This window comes from Topomyia yanbarensis, chromosome 2, assembly GCF_030247195.1.
Source record: "Topomyia yanbarensis strain Yona2022 chromosome 2, ASM3024719v1, whole genome shotgun sequence".
Taxonomy (NCBI): domain Eukaryota; kingdom Metazoa; phylum Arthropoda; class Insecta; order Diptera; family Culicidae; genus Topomyia; species Topomyia yanbarensis.
In genome coordinates, this window is record NC_080671.1 from 8,355,691 (window position 1) to 8,376,885 (window position 21,195).

At 36.9% G+C, this 21,195-nt stretch overlaps 1 protein-coding gene across 4 annotated transcripts in view; it reads left to right on the plus strand.

Moving 5' to 3' along the window:
- Positions 1-15,683, plus strand: part of LOC131678918 (uncharacterized) — a 402,100-nt gene extending 386,417 nt beyond the window's left edge. For all 4 annotated transcript variants that reach the window (XM_058959358.1, XM_058959359.1, XM_058959361.1 and 1 more), the window contains 3 exons: positions 12,691-12,827; positions 12,902-13,078; positions 13,237-15,683. In XM_058959358.1, coding sequence (XP_058815341.1) covers positions 12,691-12,827; positions 12,902-13,078; positions 13,237-13,355 — 433 coding nt within the window. In that variant the 3' untranslated portion in view covers positions 13,356-15,683. The remainder of the gene's footprint in view (positions 1-12,690; positions 12,828-12,901; positions 13,079-13,236) is intronic.
- Positions 15,684-21,195: the final 5,512 nt, after the last annotated feature.

Genomic DNA, 21,195 nt, shown 5'->3' on the forward strand with positions numbered 1-21,195 from the left:
TAAATGTCGTATAGCGCCATCTACATAGGTTATAAAGTATAAATGTCTTCAGTACACGTGTTAGAAATATCAAAACGAACAACTTTGCCGAAGACAGTTTTTTGATAGAACACCTCTATCAAAAGATATAACTGATCTAGATCAGTTTCTTCTTATCTAGATTAAAACCAAAGTTGTCAAAATAATGATCATTTCCATCTAAGATGCTTTGCTAAAGACACTAATCCTCCAGGATATATACCCAGGGCGGTAGAGGTTTTGAGCGTCGAAAGCTTGCCCCATTGTACGACGTCTGAATTTGATAAAATCATTTTGGGTTTTGCCCTTACTGTGTTATGCGAATCTCTGACACAGTGGACCATTATTTTCTTCGCAAATCGTGGGAATTAAATGATCATGTCCCATTTAAACCTGATATGGCTCGCTATATGCGTTAACATCCCAACTCGCTTGGTGTCCTCTAGTTGTTGTGCAATTTGTGTTGGAGATGAAATGTACAGTTCTCTAATCAACAATGGTTAGAATAGCACAAATCAATCTCCAACATAAACGTACAGCAACTCTGAATTTATCTCGACTCATGCAGGAAGGTAAAGCTTCCATAGCATTGGTTCAAGAACCGTATTTCCATAAAGGAAACTTCTATTTTGGAAAGTTACTTAACACTGCCTTCATTGCTTACAACAAGACAGGCATGACTAACCCACGTGAAATGCCTTGTGCTTGCATTCTTGCAAATAAGGCTATTGACGCGTGTCTCATATCGGAGCTCACAACTCGCGATATCTGTGTTGTCACAGTTACACTGACTGTCGGAAACGTAGACAAAAAATATATATATTGTTCAGCATACCTACCGCATAACGAATCATCTCCTTCTGATGATTTCAAAAGCATTGTATCATATTGTAGCAGAAATGGGCTTCCGCTCATTATCGGCAGTGATGCGAATGCTTATCACATCATTTGGGGCAGCTCCGACATCAATCTGAGAGGCTCTGAACTGATGGAGTACATAAGTAGTACAAATCTCCATATTCTGAATGTGGGAAACCGACCAACTTTTGCGAGGTCTGGGAGGGAGGAGGTGTTAGACATAACACTTTGCTCTGATAGAATTTTGCATGAACTGGGAAATTGGCAGGTTCCAAATGAAACTGAACCGTCTCTATCCGATCATAAATATATATTTTTTGATCATTTTGATGTCACCTTCAATGTGGTGACATATCGTAATCCTAAATCTACAAACTGGGACCTCTTTTTGGAAAACTTGGCGACTAAATTTCATGGATATTTTCCAACAATTAGTCAACTAGACGACTTAGATGACGTCGTGGATACGACAAACTCATTCATATTAGCATCCTATGAAGAAACTTGTCCACTTCGTACTGTTAAATCGTCTAGGGGAACCCCTTGGTGGAGGGCTGAGCTTGAAAGAATGAAGAAAGTTAGGGGAGGAGCTTGGAACCGGCGTCAGCGTGATGACTCCAGGGCTTTCAGGTCAGCTCGTAGTGCATATAAGAAATGTCTTAGATCTGCAGACCGGGCTGGCTGGCAAAGCCTATGCACTAATGTCTCTAGTCTGAACGAGGCTAGCAGATTAAATAAAATTCTCTCCAAATCGAATGATTTTCAGATGAGCTCCTTAAAAACCAGAGATGGTGTTTATGTGACGGACGAAAAAGATGTTCTTAATTGTCTCTTCGACACACACTTTCCAGGTTGTATCGATACGGAGTTGAACAATGTTCACAGATCTCATTCTGGTGATTCGGACTCGTGGGCGTTAGCACGCACATTAGTCTCCACTGAATCGGTCAAGTGGGCAGTTGACAGCTTTGCTCCATAAAAATCACCCGGAAAAGATGGAACACTTCCCGTGCTACTGCAAAAAGGATTTGATATTCTTAAACATGTCTTGAAAAAGATTTTCCAGTCTTGCTGCCGGGTATATCCCGAAAGCATGGCGAGAAATAACTGTTAGATTTAGTCCAAAAGGGGGGCGCTCAAGCTATGAAGAAGCCAAGAGTTTTAGGCCTGTCAGCTTAAGTTCTTTTCTTCTGAAAGCTTTGGAACGGATAATCGATCATCACATCAGGAACGTTAGTTTAGTTGAATATCCACTGCACAAAATGCAACATGCATATCAGTGTGGGAAATCCACGATCACTCTGCTTCACGATGTTGTTTACAACATTGAGAAAGCCTTCTCGCTCAAGCAATCTAGCTTGGGTGTATTCCTAGATATTGAGGGTGCTTTTGACAATGTGTCCTTCCAGTCTATTTTGGAAGCGATGCGCGGTCATGGGATACCTGCATGTATCTCAGGTTGGATAAACGCAATGCTTAGTAACCGCATACTTTGCTCGTCACTGCGACAGGCTGAGATACGGAAGTTGAGTATTTGCGGTTGTCCTCAGGGCGGCGTTCTGTCACCTTTGTTATGGAACTTAGTAGCTGATGGCTTGTTGAAGAAACTCAATGAGCTTGGATTTCCAACCTACGGGTTTGCTGACGATTACCAAATACTAATTACTGGATTTTGCATCGGAACAATCTTTGACTTAATGCAACAGGCATTAAGAGCCGTCGAACAGTGGTGTCGACAAGTTAAACTATCAGTTAACCCAAGCAAAACTTCAATGGTTCTTTTCGCAAAGAAGCGAATAACAACCGGGGTTCGTCCCTTGCAGTTCTTTGATTCTGAGCTACTGTGTGCAGATCAAGTCAAATACGTTGGAGTCATATTGGATTCCAAACTGAATTGGTCTGCTCACATTGAGTTCAGAGTCAAGAAAGCGTGCATGGCCTTCGGGCAGTGCAGACGAACTTTTGGAAAGACCTGGGGTCTCAAACCTAAATACATCTATTGGATTTACACGACAATTGTACGTCCAATACTGTCATACGGATGCCTTGTGTGGTGGCAGAGGGGAGAGGTGGTGACAGTCCAGTCAAAGCTAAACCATCTGCAAAGAATGGCGCTCATGGCGTTGACTGGTGCTTTCACCACGACTCCGACTGCTGCTCTTGAGACACTTCTAACTATCAAACCATTACACATACACTTAAAACAAGAAGCACTATCATGTGCATACAGACTGCAGAGTGCAGGTTACTGTAACTTTGGAACAGTAACCATGTTGATCTTGCTACCAGTCATACACGATTGTGGTCACAAATGGATACATGGGGTGAAGATATTCTTGCTCCCAGCGATATTACACTCACTTGTAGTTTTCCTTACAGGACATTCCATGTGAAGATTCCCTCTCGAGAGGAGTGGTTGTCTGGCTTTATGGAAAGACAACAACAAACGCAAGTAGTCTGTTACACTGACGGTTCTCTGATGGAGGGACGTGCTGGTGTCTACTGTCGTGAAATGAGATTGGAACAATCTCACTCACTAGGTAGATACTGTACTGTATTCCAAGCAGAAATCTTTGCGATTATGTGCGGGGTGCAATCGGCTCTTCAACTGAGTTTGTCCGGCAGAGTTATAAACTTCTGCTCCGATAGTCAGGCTGCAATCAAGGCCCTTAGCTCAGACAAATCCCGGTCCAAGCTAGTGATCGCGTGCCGAACCCAAATCGAAGAACTAAGCATTGTCAACACTATCGAAGCTCCACTGCGGCATGCTGACCAGGGCTTTAACCGGCCACTGCAAACTCAATTATCACATGGCAACTATTCAGCGCGCTGAGTCTTTTTCATGTGATCTTTGTGAATCCGACTACGGAACCTCATATCATCTGATATGCAACTGTCCAGCGGTAGCGCAATTGCGATTTCGAGTCTTCAGCCGTCCTTATATAGACGAAACCATGTTTGGTCGACTGAAACTCAGAGACATGCTAAAGTTTCTTATCCAATGTGGTAAAGAGCTTTAGGCTTATTCGCAGGCCAGTTGAACTACTTGTGAGTTTAACTTACCTGTTGTTTATTTTTGTTTTGTGCTGTTATTTTTCCCACCCTTCCAATTCTACTTCCCCACACCTCCTTGTCCTTTCCTTCCGCTCAGGAAATGATGAAAACACACGGCAAGGCACAAATCCCCGACTATGTACGGGGAACGTGCCATTTGGGCTAATATATTCTGATTCCTGATTCCTGATAGATCAGTTTCTTCTTATCTAGATTAAACCAAAGTTGTCAAAATAATGATCATTTCCATCTAAGATGCTTTGCTAAAGACACTAATCCTCCAGGATATATACCCAGGGCGGTAGAGGTTTTGAGCGTCTATACTGTATTACTATACACGAATCGTATTATCTCTGTCGCTCTCTGTATGTGTATGTACAGTATTATTCGTGTGATCTTTGTGAATTCGATTACGGAACTTCAAATCATTTGATATCGACGGCGCCTTTGGTCACGCCTTCCTTCGGAAGAGAAGTAAATATGTATCTCAATGCTCAGTAATTTCTTTCACGCGCTAAAAAAATCCAATCTTGTGGTGTTATACTATCTCAGGGAAAACACTTGAAAGAGTGTCAGTTGTCAGGGACCTTGGAATACTGCTGGATTCTAAATTGACGTTCAGAGATCACTATTCCCACGTCATTGCGAAAGCCAACAGGAACCTTGGTTTTATCATCAGAATAGCCAAAGAGTTTACTGATCCATATTGCCTGAGAGCACTGTATTTCTCTCTCGTTCGCTCTGTCCTGGAAGCTTCAGCTATCATCTGGTGTCCGTATGCGAGTATCTGGATTAACAGGATTGAATCTATACAAACTAGATTTGTCCGATTTGCTCTTAAATCTCTGCCATGGCGCAACCCGATAGAGCTGCCACCTTACATTGATCGTTGTCGTTTGCTTGATATGGACACCCTTTCAAAAAGACGAAATATCTCCAGAGCAGTCTTTGTAGGAAAAGGTCTAACAGGTGAAATAGATGCCCCAAATATACTTTCACAGATAAATGTAAACGCACCCCCTAGAAGCTTAAGATCGTGGGATTTTCTAAGACTCGACTATCAAAGTAGTAATTATGGCCAGAACGAACCCGTAAGGGCGATGTGTAATGTTTTTAATAGTGTGTATGAACTTTTTGACTTCTCTGTTTCATGTGATATTTTTAGAAATAGGCTTAAGCGGTTGACTTAGTGCATTAGATTTTGATTTGTTAGATGTATTATTAATTAAGTAATGTAATGTAATTTAACGTGCAATATTGTTTAATGTGTATATGTGAAAAGATAATGAGGTTTTTACGCGCATTCGGAGGGTGTCAAATGGGCTTTTCCTCATTCCATACTCCATATTTCATGTAGACCATGTAGGTCAGATGGAAAATCAATAAATAAATAAATAAATAAATAAACCGTTGGTCCCTGGCCCATGGGTTGATGGGTCGATGGATGGGTCTATGCCAGATAGTGGAGTCACCTCTCTCTCTCGTCGGTGTTTAGCCTAATAGTGGAAATAGACTGACGGAAAATAACTAGAACATGAAGAAAAAAATATGTAACTGCCCTGCAGTAATAAAATTGCGTATCCGAACCTATAAACTGAAACGAGAAAAAACCCATATTCTACACTAGGGCATTGCATAAAAAATATTTTTTTCAGAATTCGCAAACCCACCCCCCCCCCCCTTCATCTTGTGGCAAATGTCAAAGTTAGCTCAGATGCCAAATTTCACATCATTTGAACAATTTTACACTCCCGTCCGCTTCGCTTGAAGTTGTTGACACTATGTGATAATATGAGGATATAATACATTAAATGCGATAACTTTTGAAGTAGCATGCGAAAATTTACAGTGTATACCTTATTTTAAAGAAAAAATTGTTAGTATTTGAGACATTTGAAGCTTGAAAAACACGGAAAATTGGGATTTTGAGACTTTTTGTCTCCAAAATAACTTTCTTTACTGCTTTGTGCTGCAAATCATACATAAGTTGCAGTTTCTCTAAAGTGAAAAAATCTCATAAATCGAATGGAACCTTTGCAACCCTTGTGCGGATACCGGAATGTTGGGATTGTAGGGCCTTTTGTCATTCATATTAATTATCATGTTCCCGTGCGTATATCTTTAGCTTTCTTCAATCAATTTTCATAAAATGTACCTTGTTGACCATGTTAAATTCTCGAGAACAAAATAGGATTATATTCCTTACCGGTAAAATTCATGAATATTAGATTTTTTGACATTTAGTCTCGATTCCATATTTTTATCATTAAAATTCACATATCAACTCCATTTAACAATAAATTATAATTTAATATACCACATGTAGTGTAAAATACTCTTAGAGATCACATGAGAAAAGTTTTATTCCTGGAAAAATACGTAAAGTTGGGGTATTAAAGCATTTAGTGAAAAAATGTGGTTTGTAAACTGAATGTCAAATAAATCTACCGGCAACGAATTTATTTTTATTTTGCTCCTGAGAATTTCCCACGTTCAACAAGGTACATTTTATGAAAATTGATTAGAAAATAATGGAGATATATGCACGAGAAAATGATAAAATTTAATATGAGTGACAAAAGGCCCTATAACCCCAACTTCTCACATTCCGACAAAGATTCCGTTCGATTTCTGCAATATTTTTAGTCAACACAGAGTGGAAAAATTAAAAAATTAGAGGATTCTGAGGACAAAATGACCCAGTACCCAACTTTCCCTGAGAATATCTCCGTTCAAATACTCAGGTTAATTCCTTTGGAAAGCGTGAAGAGGTATGAATTGTAATTACTTCTTCAAAAGTTACAACATTTCCATATTAACTTTTCAAAAGGGCTAATAATATTTGTAAACAAACTTTTGTTTTGCTGATTTCTCTTAATTTGCCATAATTTTGTTAACGCCGAAAACATTTGAAATTTCTTCTACGAAAGGTGAAGATGTGGATTAACGTGAATTTTTCATGAAATTCCACTCTGCAGCGGAGTAATGAGCGATACAAGTTTGTTTACAAAAATCTCTTTAGCCCTTTTGAAGAATTAATATTGGTTTAATATTTTTTTGCTCCCTATTTTTTCATAGTAGAGCAGAATGGGGTAAAATAAGTATGGGGTACAATTGGTATAGGGCATTATCTTTGCTATGTTATTGCTAAGGTCGCTCATGTTGCGCGGATTAGATACACGGTAGACAATATCGTTGACGACTGTCATTTCGGCTGTGATCGTGGATCAGCTGTATTGGTTACAGCGTCGTTTATGTTTTTGCGTGCTGTTCTGCGAAAACGCATTGTCTTTCGTCCTCAGTATGTAAAAAAAAGTCAAGTGAGTTAATGCTGAACACGAGTATTGTGTTGGTTTTCCGATATATTTATTTTTGAAAAAATTGATGTCCGTAGTTTGAACATGAAACACACGTTTGGGAGCACGATAGGTCAGCAGTTTGGGGCTACTATAGGTCACTACTATAATGTATATTTGAATTAGTTTGACAGGAAAATTGTGCGTAATTTCGTGCGTAAAGCGCTAAAACGATGTGAAGAGGTCATAAAGAACAAAGTTGCATCTGCACAAGTTTGCGCCAGTATTCAATCAGCCTTTAAACAATTCAAGGCACCATTCGAAACATTACGTGCTCGTGTGAAAGGAAAGTGCTCGTCATCAATGTAAGCGCGTCAGATATTTCGCGTGAGTTAACAATATAACAATTTAAGGTGTTATTGAAGTAGATAATCAAGGAATATGCTCCGAAATACAAACGTGATCGTTGCGCTTAGCAACCACGTGAGCCTGAATACACGACTTCAATTCAACACTCTGGCGACGACGAGGACACAGAAGAGGTAAACCAAACGCAGCCAATGAAAAACATGCTTTTTCAACATTTCCTTCCGCGGTTTTATGATTTTTCACATCATTTACTACTTCCTCATTTTCCTACTTGAATGGATTGTATTTATTATTTGCGTTATAATTGTTAGATAATCTGCAATATTCATACTCTTTAAAAAAAGTTGAGCGGCTGATTTTCTAGGTGTGTACATTGTTTTATTTAACCATGGATATAGTAACCTATCCCCAGATTTTTAAAAAAACATCGAAAAGTACCTTCGCCTTATTGAATTAAGCTTGAAAAATATTTAGCCATGCATAAAATCATTATTGTCAAAATGTTGCCAGATTTATAGTCTTTCCAACGAGTGTTTGTTTGTCAAAATAATTGAAAATATAAAAGATTTATTTTTATGTAAGATATGAAATAAGCAATCTAAGCAACCTAAAATACCCCTGCGAAAAAAAATCATTGGTCATCATTCATTAACATCCACTAAGACGCTCAAAATGCTTGTTTTAAAAACTAAAGAAAATGAGGCTTTAAATTCAAGTAGGGTTACTGTGCCCTAATTCATCTTAGCTCCTCTATTCATCCCACCTATTTGAACACCTTAGTTACAACAGTGTCTGCTATCTCTATTCAACGCATTAGCTCAAATGGTGGGATGAATAAGGGTACGTTGTACTCGACTTTTTGCTTCGCACAAATGCGAGCATTTCACATTACCAGGCAAAATTTTTAACTGTACTGCTTCCTAGGAACGAATCAAAGATGATAATACCTATTTAAGCGCAATCCAGTCACTCTTAGTCGAGTTATCAACGAAATAGTGTAACATCCTGACTAATGAGATGAATAAGGGCTCGTCTACCCTAACACAGTAATGAATTTAACGTACCAAAATTGGCCGCATTTTATTTGATCCGTTAAAACTAAATAATCATTTCTGAAGCACCATAATGAGATGTAAATCATTTCGTTTCAACATGTAAAATAAATTCTGCTTACCATAATAACCATTGAAAATTTTTGCAAAAGATAAAATATTTACTTTTGAGCCACCCTAAAAAGTAGTAAAGTTAATTTCTAATATTTTTATAACCAAAAACAGAATCTAGCGCACAAAAATTTCTTTAAAAAATTTATTTAACCTTCGCATCAAAATAATTATTTTTGAGCCACCCTAATGAACAATGAAGGTTTTTTAACAAATGGTAATATCAGAAACGATTTAAAGCACGAAAAATATTATATAAAAATTTTAAGAACGATTTCGATAAAATAGATAGTTTTGAGACATTTTAATCAATAGTAAATGTTTATTTTTAATATGTTTTAATATCAAAAACGAATTCAGTGTACCAAAATTACATAAAACCGTCCTATTACAACCTTTATGACTTTAGTCCACCTATTTTTTTTTAATTCGTTTATTTGACACGGCTCAATGCGTTAGCTTAGAGGAGCCATGGGTCTTTTATATATTTACAAGAAGTAAAAAATAAAAATAACAAATTTTATTTTGAATCTGTAAGATCCCGTGCGCGCAACTTGCTATTGCGAGCGGAGATCTTTTTTCGCGTCGGGAAGATGCTCCTTCTTTCGCCAACTTCGGGGTTACCCATGTTTGTCTCGTTGTTGCTTACGTCGGTATCATCATCTTGATTACTGCCGTGATAATCGCGATCAGATCTTCTTCCTGGCTTCTTGCCCTTGCAGGTCCCGAATGTGAACACTCCATCCTTGGTGTTGGCTTCTTCACTGGTGGTATTAGTTGTTAAGTTTGAAGCTTTTGCAGTTGTCATTATTGCCTTAACTGCAGCCACTATTTTGGCAACCGATTGTGGTTCAGGTGAAGATATTGGGGCTTGGGTGTTGGCATTTTTTTTCTGCAACTGAGCTTTCCTTAGCAGTTTCTGGGCAGGGTTGTCCATAGTGCGCCGTTTGTTCACAGAATTGACACGTATTAGTTTGTCCGTGATATGTACAAAGAGTTCGCTGTGTAATGGTGTCACCCCCTTCTGTGTTGTACTGCATGGTAAGGTAGGAGGGAATGGGTTGGTCTACCCGCATTCTCACCACAAAGACACCATTTGAAATACATGGGAAGTAGTTTCTCCATGTGTCCTCCGTAATAGATTCCACTGCTCCAAAATGCGACATGAATCTTTTAATTGCCACTTGGCAAGTAAGTGGAGATAAATCATGTAATTTCACTTTAATACTCCCATTATCCATGTACACAGGGATCTTGATTTCAGCGTTGTCACAAATAAGCACGTGTTTTAAGTTGTTCTGCGAAATGAATCTTTTCGCCTGGGCGAATTTGTTGAAAGTTATCAGCACCGCATGCCTGACGTGCTCAAGCTGTATGGAGGTGACTTCCGAAAACCGAAGCTGCATTTTCACCTTCAGCAGATGTTCCACATCACGAATACTTGGTCTTATGCGAAAAGACCTGAAGTCAATGGCCACTGTGTTAGGCCGAATAATCACGTTTTGTTGATGAGACTCAGTCATCTTGATAGATCACACAAGAATAAAAATAACGGTATCCTGCGTTGTTCAGACAATGCACACAAGTAACTGTTTTTTTCGTTCGCTTTGCACTGGCTCGGACAGAAGCAGGAGCACACTGGGTATTGTGACCGATGCCTTTGATGGTTGAAAATAGACTTTAGTCCACCTATTGTTCTAAGTCATGCGATTTTTTATTATTATCTATTTCATATTAACACTCAGAATACCAAGGGGGTCAAAAAATCGGAACGCTTACTTTGACCGGTCGTATCTCAACTGTTACTTGATCGATTTTAAATCTGTCTTCAGCACTGGAAAGGTGTGTCTTTTGTAAATACGTCATATGGAATAATAGAGTTGTCTACCGTAAGTTATAGTAAAAAGAGTAAACAAAGTCAGCGAAAACTTTGACTTGCCATATCTTAGCTGTTTGCTCACCGATTTCAAATTTTTCTTCACCATTGGATGGGTATGTCTTTTACAAAAACGGTGATAATAAATAATGAAAAACGTATTTGTATATCCGAGATAATTCTAAAAACAGGAATCGAAAGTCAGTACAGACAAAATGAGCTTTTCTGTTCAAACAATCGCATCTCGGTCGTTTGCCAATCAATTCTAATTTTCGTTACATTACACCAATGAAATCCTTAGAGCTTCTAGATTTGTAATGTATGCAATAAATAGATTTTCAAAAATCACTATAATTTTTTTGGGTTTTAGGCGAATAATGTTCACGAGGCACACGAATTATATGTAAATACGAAGAAGTTCAAAATGTTTAAAGCATTCGTAATATAACTGTAAATTTAAAGCGATTATCTCTACTTTTTTATATACCAATCGATTGTAATTGATGACGGCTACAATTTCCGAAAGAACAAATTCTTATATTTTCTCAAATATAGACAAAAGTACGTAGAAGTACAGAAATTTCATTTAGTTGGTAAAAAACTTCGAATTAAAAGCGATGGCATTTACATTTTCATGTACCAATCGATTGTAATTGATTGCGACTACATCTCTGGATTTTTTTATATTTTCTCAAAAAATAAACAAAAACACATAGAAGTACAGAATTTTCATTTAGTTGGCAGATAACTTAGAATTCAAAGGAATGACCTATACATATTTATACACCAATCCATTGTGATTGATTTCGGCTACAGTTTCTGAATGAACAATTTTCTTTATTTTAAATTTAGATTTAAAATCTATCAAATGTCAGCTAAGATATGACCGGTCAAAGTAAGCGTTGCCATATTTTGACCTCCTTGATAGTCCGCGGTGTAAGGAAATTTTTACCCCCTTGGTATTCCGAGTGTTCACTGTCTTGCTATTAGAGGAATTAATTTTTATTGCGTTAACAATAATAAGGCCAAGTTTTGAGTGAAATAGTGTAACTTTTTGTATTTGGTGTGTAACTGGTGGCCAAGATGATCTGTCATGCGTGAAACGAAGTCCGAACACTAAATCCGACTTTATTTATTTAATTTCTTAATTACTTATGAAGGACCGTATAATTAACTAATTTCACTACACGCCCAAAAAATGTACAACCTACCAAGGCTACGGACACATCGCCAAGCTTTCGTCAAACAGGCATTAAACATTCACTAGATTAGGGATTGCTCTTCTACGATGCCGATGCACGAACAGATTGGAAGGGTGGATGTCCATTCGACACCCACCACCGGTTGCGGTATAAGTTTACTCGTTTAGCTCTCAGTTCAACTTGGTTGGTTCGTTTCGGTTAATAATGAATGAGACCATTGCACGGAAGTAGGTCTTGCATCACCCCGAGTGGAAGCGAGTACGTAAAGGATGCATTCGATGAAAATTCAACGCTCAACAAAAAATGGTTCTTAAAACATGTTTTAGTTCGGAGTCTTTCGAAATAATCCTAGATAAAGAACTACAAATTGCTTACCAGATCAGGGTTTGATCTTGAAATGGATTTTGGAATTTTTGAATGGGCGATGCCCCGATATGTCGTGCTATGATTTCAAAATATTTTCGCGAAATTGATTTTTTTCAATTTCGAAACGGCGAAAGTTTTAGATGATTTTTTATAGTTGTTGTGTCCCATTTTGTCAAGTACTCCCTTTACCTACCGACTGTATGCGCCAACTAAAGCTTTGGTTGAATTTTTTCACTTTCCTTCTAAGCTATTCAGAATGTTCAGATTAAGTGAACGATAGTCTCTTGTAGAATGTGATATGCGGCATTTCACTAGCAGGTATTAAATGTAAAGTAATAAATTAAAAGGAAACTTTTTACAAAAATAGGACAGAAGGTGTGGGAGGAATTTTGGCGTATTGCAGATCAGTTCATGAGTCAATTTAGGAAGTTCAACTCAAAATTGCTATCAAAACTAATCAGTATTATTTTTCATTACTCTTTTTACAGAGCACTAGCCGAGGGCATCCTGGCAGACAACCCCCACCTAGTTCTGCTCTTCTACCTAGCTCAACTATTCCTAAGAGAACTAATCAAAAGTCACCGTTTGGTGCAGGTCATTCCTATGGATATGTCCGGTTATTACGGTAAGCTAGGGTGAATCTGTTGCCAGGATAGTTTATCAGCTTCTAACTTTTCTTTATTCTACTCCAATCAATAGAAAATCGTGCCGGTCCGTCGAACCTCGGCAATGTGATAAGTCAGATATTGCTGTGCAAACAGATTACGCCAGACTTCAATCAGGAGGAGCTGTGCAGCATAACGAAGGATTCGCAGGAGATTGCCCGAATATTGCAGGATCTGCAGGAGTTTATGCCCCAGCAGGAAACCTACCTGGGTAATTAAAGATAGTTTAGAGAATCTTTTCTTTAAACGTTGACTAGGCCAACTCAAATAATTTATTTTCGGACATACCTTGCCAACCTAGAACAAAAAAATCGATGTTACTTCAGCTAGCTACTAAATCAAAAAACTATTCTCATTCCGTACTTCCAGAGCGAACAATAGCCCTTACAACCGAAATCAACGGCCCATGGCCAGCGAAGCGACGACGTGGTTCACTCTACAAAAACATGGGCCTTCTGTGCTGTGTTTCGAGGCCAAACTACCTATGAACATAGAAGTACAAAGTCTATCAGTGCAGCTTCCAGTCGGTATCCAACAGGACCGGGCCGCTGTCCACCTCGCCTCGCTCATCTCACCTGTACGTACACCGCCGACAGGTCCTAGGTGCCATCATCCCACCCACCTCCAGCTCCAACAGACGGCGATGCAGTGCAGTGCAGTTCGTATAGTGATAAACTATTAATATCCTTCGGGGGTTGCAGCTCCCGCCAACGCCTGATGGCATCGAAACCACGAAAATCCCTGTACCTATAGATAAGTTTATTTTTCGATACGTGTGTTATTTAGTCTAAACTGAAAATGTGCTGTCGGTTGCATGCTAGGTACATGGTCACAATTGCTGAGTGGTACTAGTTTAACCACTCTACGGCACCTGAAGTTAGTCGTTCGTTCCGATCGATTGGCGCTCGGGAGGGGCCCCTCTGGGTGGTATCCTCTCTTTGTGTTTTCATCAGGAACACAATATCAAACCGGATTAAGGTTGCACAGAGAAAGGGTAAAATTCGCAAACGAAAAAAGCAGTTTTTTTCCACACCGTATGTCAGATCTTCATAAAAATCAATCAGCGTATGTAGAATGTTGTTACAGTACTGCTGATTGATTTTTATGAAGATCTGACATACGGTGTGGAAAAAAACTGCTTTTTTCGTTTGCGAATTTTACGCTTTCTCTGTGCAACCTTAAAGTCAATTGAGCTCGAAATTGGTTGGGATCAGTAACATTATGAAAGGTGCACACTCTACAAGCTGTTGACTGGCGGTTCTTTCTAAAATACACTAAACCATCAGGACCACCCTGAATGCAACTCCGTGCTAAAGGTACATGGCAAAAAGATAGAAGAAGAGTTGGGATTTAGAAACCCCTTAGAACACAAACGGGTGTGTTCGAAAGCTGAGTTGAAGACCAAGTTGAGCCAGAACTAATCATGACATCAATTAAAGGCGGTCGACCGCAAAATGTACACACATACTGCCAACAAGCAAGCAAACAAGAACGAACGGAAATAGACTCGTTGCTTTGGTGCTTGTTTTGCAGATGTACATAAGAGAGTATATTCAGCCGGCAGGTGCTACAAGGATGCAGAGAAAAAAGATAAAATCTAATAAGTGAATGCCACTACATAGCACGATCTGGGAATCATTTGCGATTTGCTGCTAAACAATTCGACGAGTTTATTTCTTCTCCTGTGACCGTTTTCTTCAATTAAAAGTGCTGCAATGTTTACCTGCCAGGTGTTCTGCAAATTTTCATCCTATACACGTTTTCATTAGTTTTTCCCCGACTATATTAGAGAAAAGTTTTACGGAGAAGTGTTTGTGATTGTGCTTTACTGTAAATTAATTCGAACCATTGAATGAGAACCGACTGTTCAATTTTCACAAACTGTTCGTGCTAAGCTTGGGTTTACAGTAACATACAGTAGGCCTACTATGATGACGGTGAATTCACATCTTTGGGGTCGTACACTCAGGCAAAAAATACAGCGAATTTCATAGAAATATCGTATACTTTTTAGCCACAAGTAGCATGTATGAAAATAATAAGATTATCTTATGAAACGGCATTTATTTTGTCAAATCGGTTTGATATGATTTCATGTTCCATAAGGCATCTTTGTTTTAACATAAGACTATATTATACATTTCTCTTATATTTATGAGAATCATAAGATGTTCGTATGAAATTCAAACGACTGGCATATGAAATACCTTATAAAATTAAAAGATAATCATAAAAGCCGTATGTTTTTCATGTTATAAAAACATAATTTTGTTACTTTTCTATGCATCACAAGATAAATCTTATGAATTTCGTTCGTGAGTGTACATAAGATATATTTTCATCGTGACTAACGGCTAACATTTCAATATAGAAACTCCTTTTCAATACAGCGAATAAAATGAGGATAAATTTTCGAGATTCTATATCATTTGTTGTACTGAATCAAATAAAACAATTTTTGTACTATTTTCTTGCGAGGATGTCAACCAATTTTGTATTAAACTTTTATGTATCTGTGCCACTAATTTCCTTTTTTTACACTGCACTACACCGGTGTAATCGGTGCTACACTCATACAAACTTGGGTGTAACCAGTCTATCTCTTTTTTGCACTACGCCGTTATAGCACTAGATAAAAACGAATAAACCATTGAGGGATTCCATGAGAAACCGGCCGACCGCAAAATATGACCATTGTCGATTCGAACGAAACTTTGCAGGTGTGTTCGCTGTATGAATCTCCATGATATTCTCTGGCAATTGGAATATTTTGATACAAGAGTAATTTTTCAAAAGGGCGTAAGCGTTTCTACGTGTATGAATTTCAATTTTTTTTTGTTCGATTACTGTATTTTATACAGCAAAATTATCTGAGAACAAGTTATAGGGAATGAATACTTCTGTCCGAAAAAAATATACATTGAAAAAAATGTTGTGTCATTTTTCAAAAAAACAAAAATTTATGATAAAAATTTAAATTGCGAAAAAACCCATTTTTTAATTTTTTTATATTTTGTTACCAAAAACCTAAAGAGAAAAGAAACATTTTGATTGTGATTGCATGATGAAGAAAAAATCGGTAAAAAAGTTTTCCTAACAATAACTTCGTACATGTTTTTAAATTTCATACTAATTGACATAAAAAATTGTAATTTTATTACAGAATATAATTTTAAGCACCATTTAAAATCAAAATGCATTTAACAAAAATCTTCCAAAATGCGTTAGTTTTCGAGATATTTGAAATTTTGCTCCTTCAAAAACAATTAATTCGTGTAATTATGCTCTTTTTAAAAGTTATTCGCGTTACCCCATCAAAAAATGTCAAAAATTTAATGTTTATCGTTTTAAAGACGTAAAAGCAACCTTTTTAGTGTATTTGGATCAAGTTTTCAATAAAAAAGTTTTCCTAACAACAACTTTTGACATTTTTTTATAATTCTTACTATTTGCAGTCAAAAATACAATTTTCTTTTTGAATATGATTCTAAACGCCATTTTAAATCGAAATGCTCTTAACAAAAAATTTCTAAAATGTTGTAGTTCTCGAGATATTTTAACTTTTGTTTTAACAACACAATTATTTTGTTTTATTACGACCTTTTCATAAGTTAGTCGCGTTTCTCCATTAACAATAATAGGTTTTTCAAAAGGCCCGTAAACTTTTGTGCAACTTTTTATATTTCAACCATAGGGTCTGTTGATTAAACTATATAGCTGAATCATATGTTGGTTGTTTTCATGTGGTGCTTAGAATTATATTCTGTAATAGAATTACAATTTTGTGGTGCTAAAATTATATTCTGTATAAAAATGGTGCTTAGAATTATATTCTGTAATAGAATTACAATTTTGTATGTCTATTAGTATGAAATTTAAAAACATGTACGAAGTTATTGTTAGGAAAACTTTTTTACCGATTTTTTCTCCATCATGCAATCACATTCAAAATGTTTCTTTTCTCTTTAGGTTTTTGGTAACAAAATATAAAAAATTTAAAAAAAATGGGTTTTTTCGCAATTTAAATTTTTATCCTAAATTTTTGTTTTTTTGAAAAATGACACAACATTTTTTTCAGTGTATTTTTTTTTCAGACAGAAGTATTCATTCCCTGTAACTCGTTCTCAGATAGTTTTGCTGTATAAAATACAGTAATCGAACAAAAAAATTTTGAAATTCATCCACGTAGAAACGTTTACGCCATTTTGAAAAGTTGCTCTTGAGTCAAAATAATCTTATTACCTGTGGAAAATATTTAGTCTTGCATGACGGTGAAACGTGTAAAGTTTCATTGGAATCTAAGATGGTCGGTCACGATTTTAAAGATTTCCGGACGGATCTTCGTGGAATTCCTCCATTGCGAAAATGGACTCTGAGGAAGTGTAAACAAATTTCCTAGAAAATCTAGATTTTTCTCACCTTGTAATTAACAAGAAACTGAGAATGGTCGAATCTAGGGCAAATCGTGTTTTGAAACGATTTGACCGAAAATGGATCTCCGTATAGTGTGAGTCATGAATGTAAGGAAGTGAAACAGATTCAATTGTGACAGACACTGTTTTTTTTTTTAAAAAATGATAGATAAGTTCCATGTATAGAGAATCGCGGTAAGCCAGGATGTCTCTAATAGAAATATGGATTGGCCTTCCTCGGACTTGTAAAGAATCTACTAATTGGAATCTGGCTTCACGATATTCAGTGCACGACCAAACAAAATGCTCAATGTCGTGGCAACTCTCTCCACAAGCACAAGCCCATAACGGTAGAGTTGCGCATCTTTTTTGTCTAGGGGGAATCTTCAAAAGAGACCACTACCAACTTGGTCGTGGTACTGTCGGATTCTTACTGCAGCTCTTTATCCAGCAAGCCTACCGAGTAAACCTGAACCTCCTGTATCTCCGTCTCCTCTTCCTCCCGGGACCACCGTTAAATATTACGTCAGGAGGGGATTGTGCTCTTGCACCTCTTCTTTCTTAAAGCCCCTTGGCTCCTCGACCGCGCCTGTTCGCTGTGTGGGTGTTTTATCAATTTATTATAATTAGTTTGTTCTTGGCTTCTTTTTTTAAATTATCAATATGTTTTTCTTCTTCTTTTATTATTATTATTATTACTATTATTATTATTATTATTATTATTATTATTATTATTATTATTATTATTATTATTATTATTATTATTATTATTATTATTATTATTATTATTATTATTATTATTATTATTATTATTATTATTATTATTATTATTATTATTATTATTATTATTATTATTATTATTATTATTATTATTATTATTATTATTATTATTATTATTATTATTATTATTATTATTATTATTATTATTATTATTATTATTATTATTATTATTATTATTATTATTATTATTATTATTATTATTATTATTATTATTATTATTATTATTATTATTATTATTATTATTATTATTATTATTATTATTATTATTATTATTATTATTATTATTATTATTATTATTATTATTATTATTATTATTATTATTATTATTATTATTATTATTATTATTATTATTATTAGTTAACCCGCGTACAGCTTGCAATGTTACCGGTCCGCCGGCGATTGCCAACGTCGGAACCCGCGAAGACGTGAACCGATACAGAGATACCGAAAACGTAACTCGCATCCCTTCACCCCCACCCTTGGAGGACTTTTTTTCTTTTTTAACCGACGTTAATCTGCTTGTTGGTGTTGCCAACTTAAAGCTCATATCTTCACTGCGCTAGAGCTCCGACAGAATTAAGGTTACTGACATTGGCTCTTAGCTGTCCTTGAGCCCGTTGGCTCCCCTGCGTACGTTGAGTCAGCCAGCACGCTATCCAACCCTCGCAGCGTAACCGGGCGCCAACGTTGGAACCCGTCAAAACAGGAACCGATCCGGAGATGCCGAAATGTGACTCGCATCCCTTCACAGCCACCCTCGCAGGATTTTTAACCTACGTGAAGCTGCTTGTTGGTGTCACTAATTTTGTGCTCGTTTCTCCGCTGCGCTTGAGTTCCGGCAGAATTAGTGTTGCTGTCTTTAGGTCCTAGGAGATGCGCATCTAAAGTATAATGATTGGACATGAGCCTAGGTAATTCGTAAACAAGAATACTTGTAACACGTCAGTAGAGATGGTCGGGTTCGGGTTTTTGGACCCGAAACCCGGACCCGACCCGAACCCGACGGGTTTCGGGTCGGGTTCGGGTTCTGTAAATTTAAGCTTCTCGGGTTCGGGTCGGGTTCCGGGTTTTCAAATTTGAAATTCTCGGGTTCGGGTCGGGTCCGGGTTTATGAAATTTTGGACTTTCGGGCTCGGGTCGGGTTCGGGTTTTTCAAATTAGAAATTATCGGGGTCGGATCGGGTTCGGGTTTTGAACAAAACAACCCATCCATTTCATGACACTGTTTGCGTCTATACACAAAACGCAGTCTTTTTTGTAGTAGTTAATTCACTACGAATGGATGACACATATAACCGTACCAAATGTTAGCACCTCTGAATCGCTAGAATTCGTCGTATTTTCTGGTGCTCAAATATTGTATTTTTTCATTCTTGCATAAAATTCCGTCTCTTCAGATTCGCAAACTGCCTGAATTATTTAATTTTTTAAACGAACATTCATGAAAGATCATTCAACAATACGTGTTTCACATCTAAAATCTCTTTGCTTATTATTTTTCATGATAATTAATAATAAACCAAGTCAACAGGAATTTATCGGAAAATATCGGTTCAACATTCTATAATGGAATATAAATTTCGACAAGTACTTTAAAACCGATACTTAGGCCGCGGCGACTTTTTCTCTACGTAAACGGTTTTGTGGGATACATTCGTACCCCAGAACTAAAATCGCTCTAGTATGTCTAACTTTTATTAAATTTATAATTAAATTGGATAGTTTTATTCTAAAATCATTCGTAAAGTAACCTGTTTATAAATATTCGTGTTTTGGCTATTTAATTAGGTAATATTTCATTTTGTATAGACAAGTCGTCAAAATTCTCTTTTTTTCTTCATATTGCTATAACTCCGGTAGTTTCAAATCGATTTTGACCATTTATACGACATTGTAAAGCTTATTAATTTTTTTTTTCAAAAACCGGTCAAAAAGTATATTTATTCCGATGCTTTTTTAAAACCAAACGCCAATACAAACGTTAAATATGCAGCAATATGCAGTAACAGAGATGAAACAGGAAGGCGTCGAAGGAATAGGTAGAGCCGGTGCATTGTACGTGTATATAAAGTAAGTATGTTCCAGAGACTGGGCTGCAGAAGATAACGAATCGAATGATGCGTCTTGCATAGTATATACAAATCATATTCACGAATGTGTTTTGACTCTTTCATCCGCAAAAGCAAAAATTACGATACCGATCCAAGCGCATTTTCTAGTTGCTTTGCTATAGTGCTTTGTTATACCAAATAACAGATACTATTATTCAGCAAAGTTGAAACTTATACAATTTTACACAAGTTTCTCGCTTACTATGTATCGATATTTCGCTTTTAAAAAAAGATGTAATTTTTTTTGAATTATGTACACATGACAAAACACTAACGCTAACGGTTTTGTGGGGTACATTTGTACCCCAAACAAACTTTAAGCAAGCACTGTTAAATTGGTCAAATGAAACAAATAGGTTGTACCTGCCTTCACGGAAGTTTAATAATCAAATTGGTTTATGATAAAGATTTCTTGCAATTCTTGCAATAAACTGTAACGGAAAAATAAGGATTTGGACTCATAAATTTGGTGGTACTTTGGTGTCATTGTGGCGGCTCAAATTTAAAAAACGCACATTATTTTTTTAAAAGCAGATAGTTTAGGCCAAATTTATTTTCTAGAAACTATCTTTGTTCCATCAGACCTAAACCTAGCTTCACTTCCGCCAGGTTTCGTTGTTCATGACACTCATATGGTGATGGGATAATAGCACCATTATCAAATCAGTGGTACATATATGATACAAGCACTTTCTGTCAGATTGTTCCCGGCCTAGCTGTTGCATGATCCGGATTCCTTCATGAAAATACATGAATTTCCACGAACTTAACGAAATGATCGCAAAAATTTTGTGTGTTCTGTTGAAGCCATTAACGGATTTTTAAGTTTGGAGTCGTTCCGAGAGCTCCATTGGAGATGTCGAAGCATCTCTATTGGCGCGCATACCGTATAATCTGAAGCATAAAATAACGTCAGAAAATGATTGATACCCTTCGATACAGGTTTGACCGTTCCAACCAGTAACGTGGGTGACGTCATGTAAACTGTCGAATACGAATTGCCAATTGCCATAGCTTAATTTAAT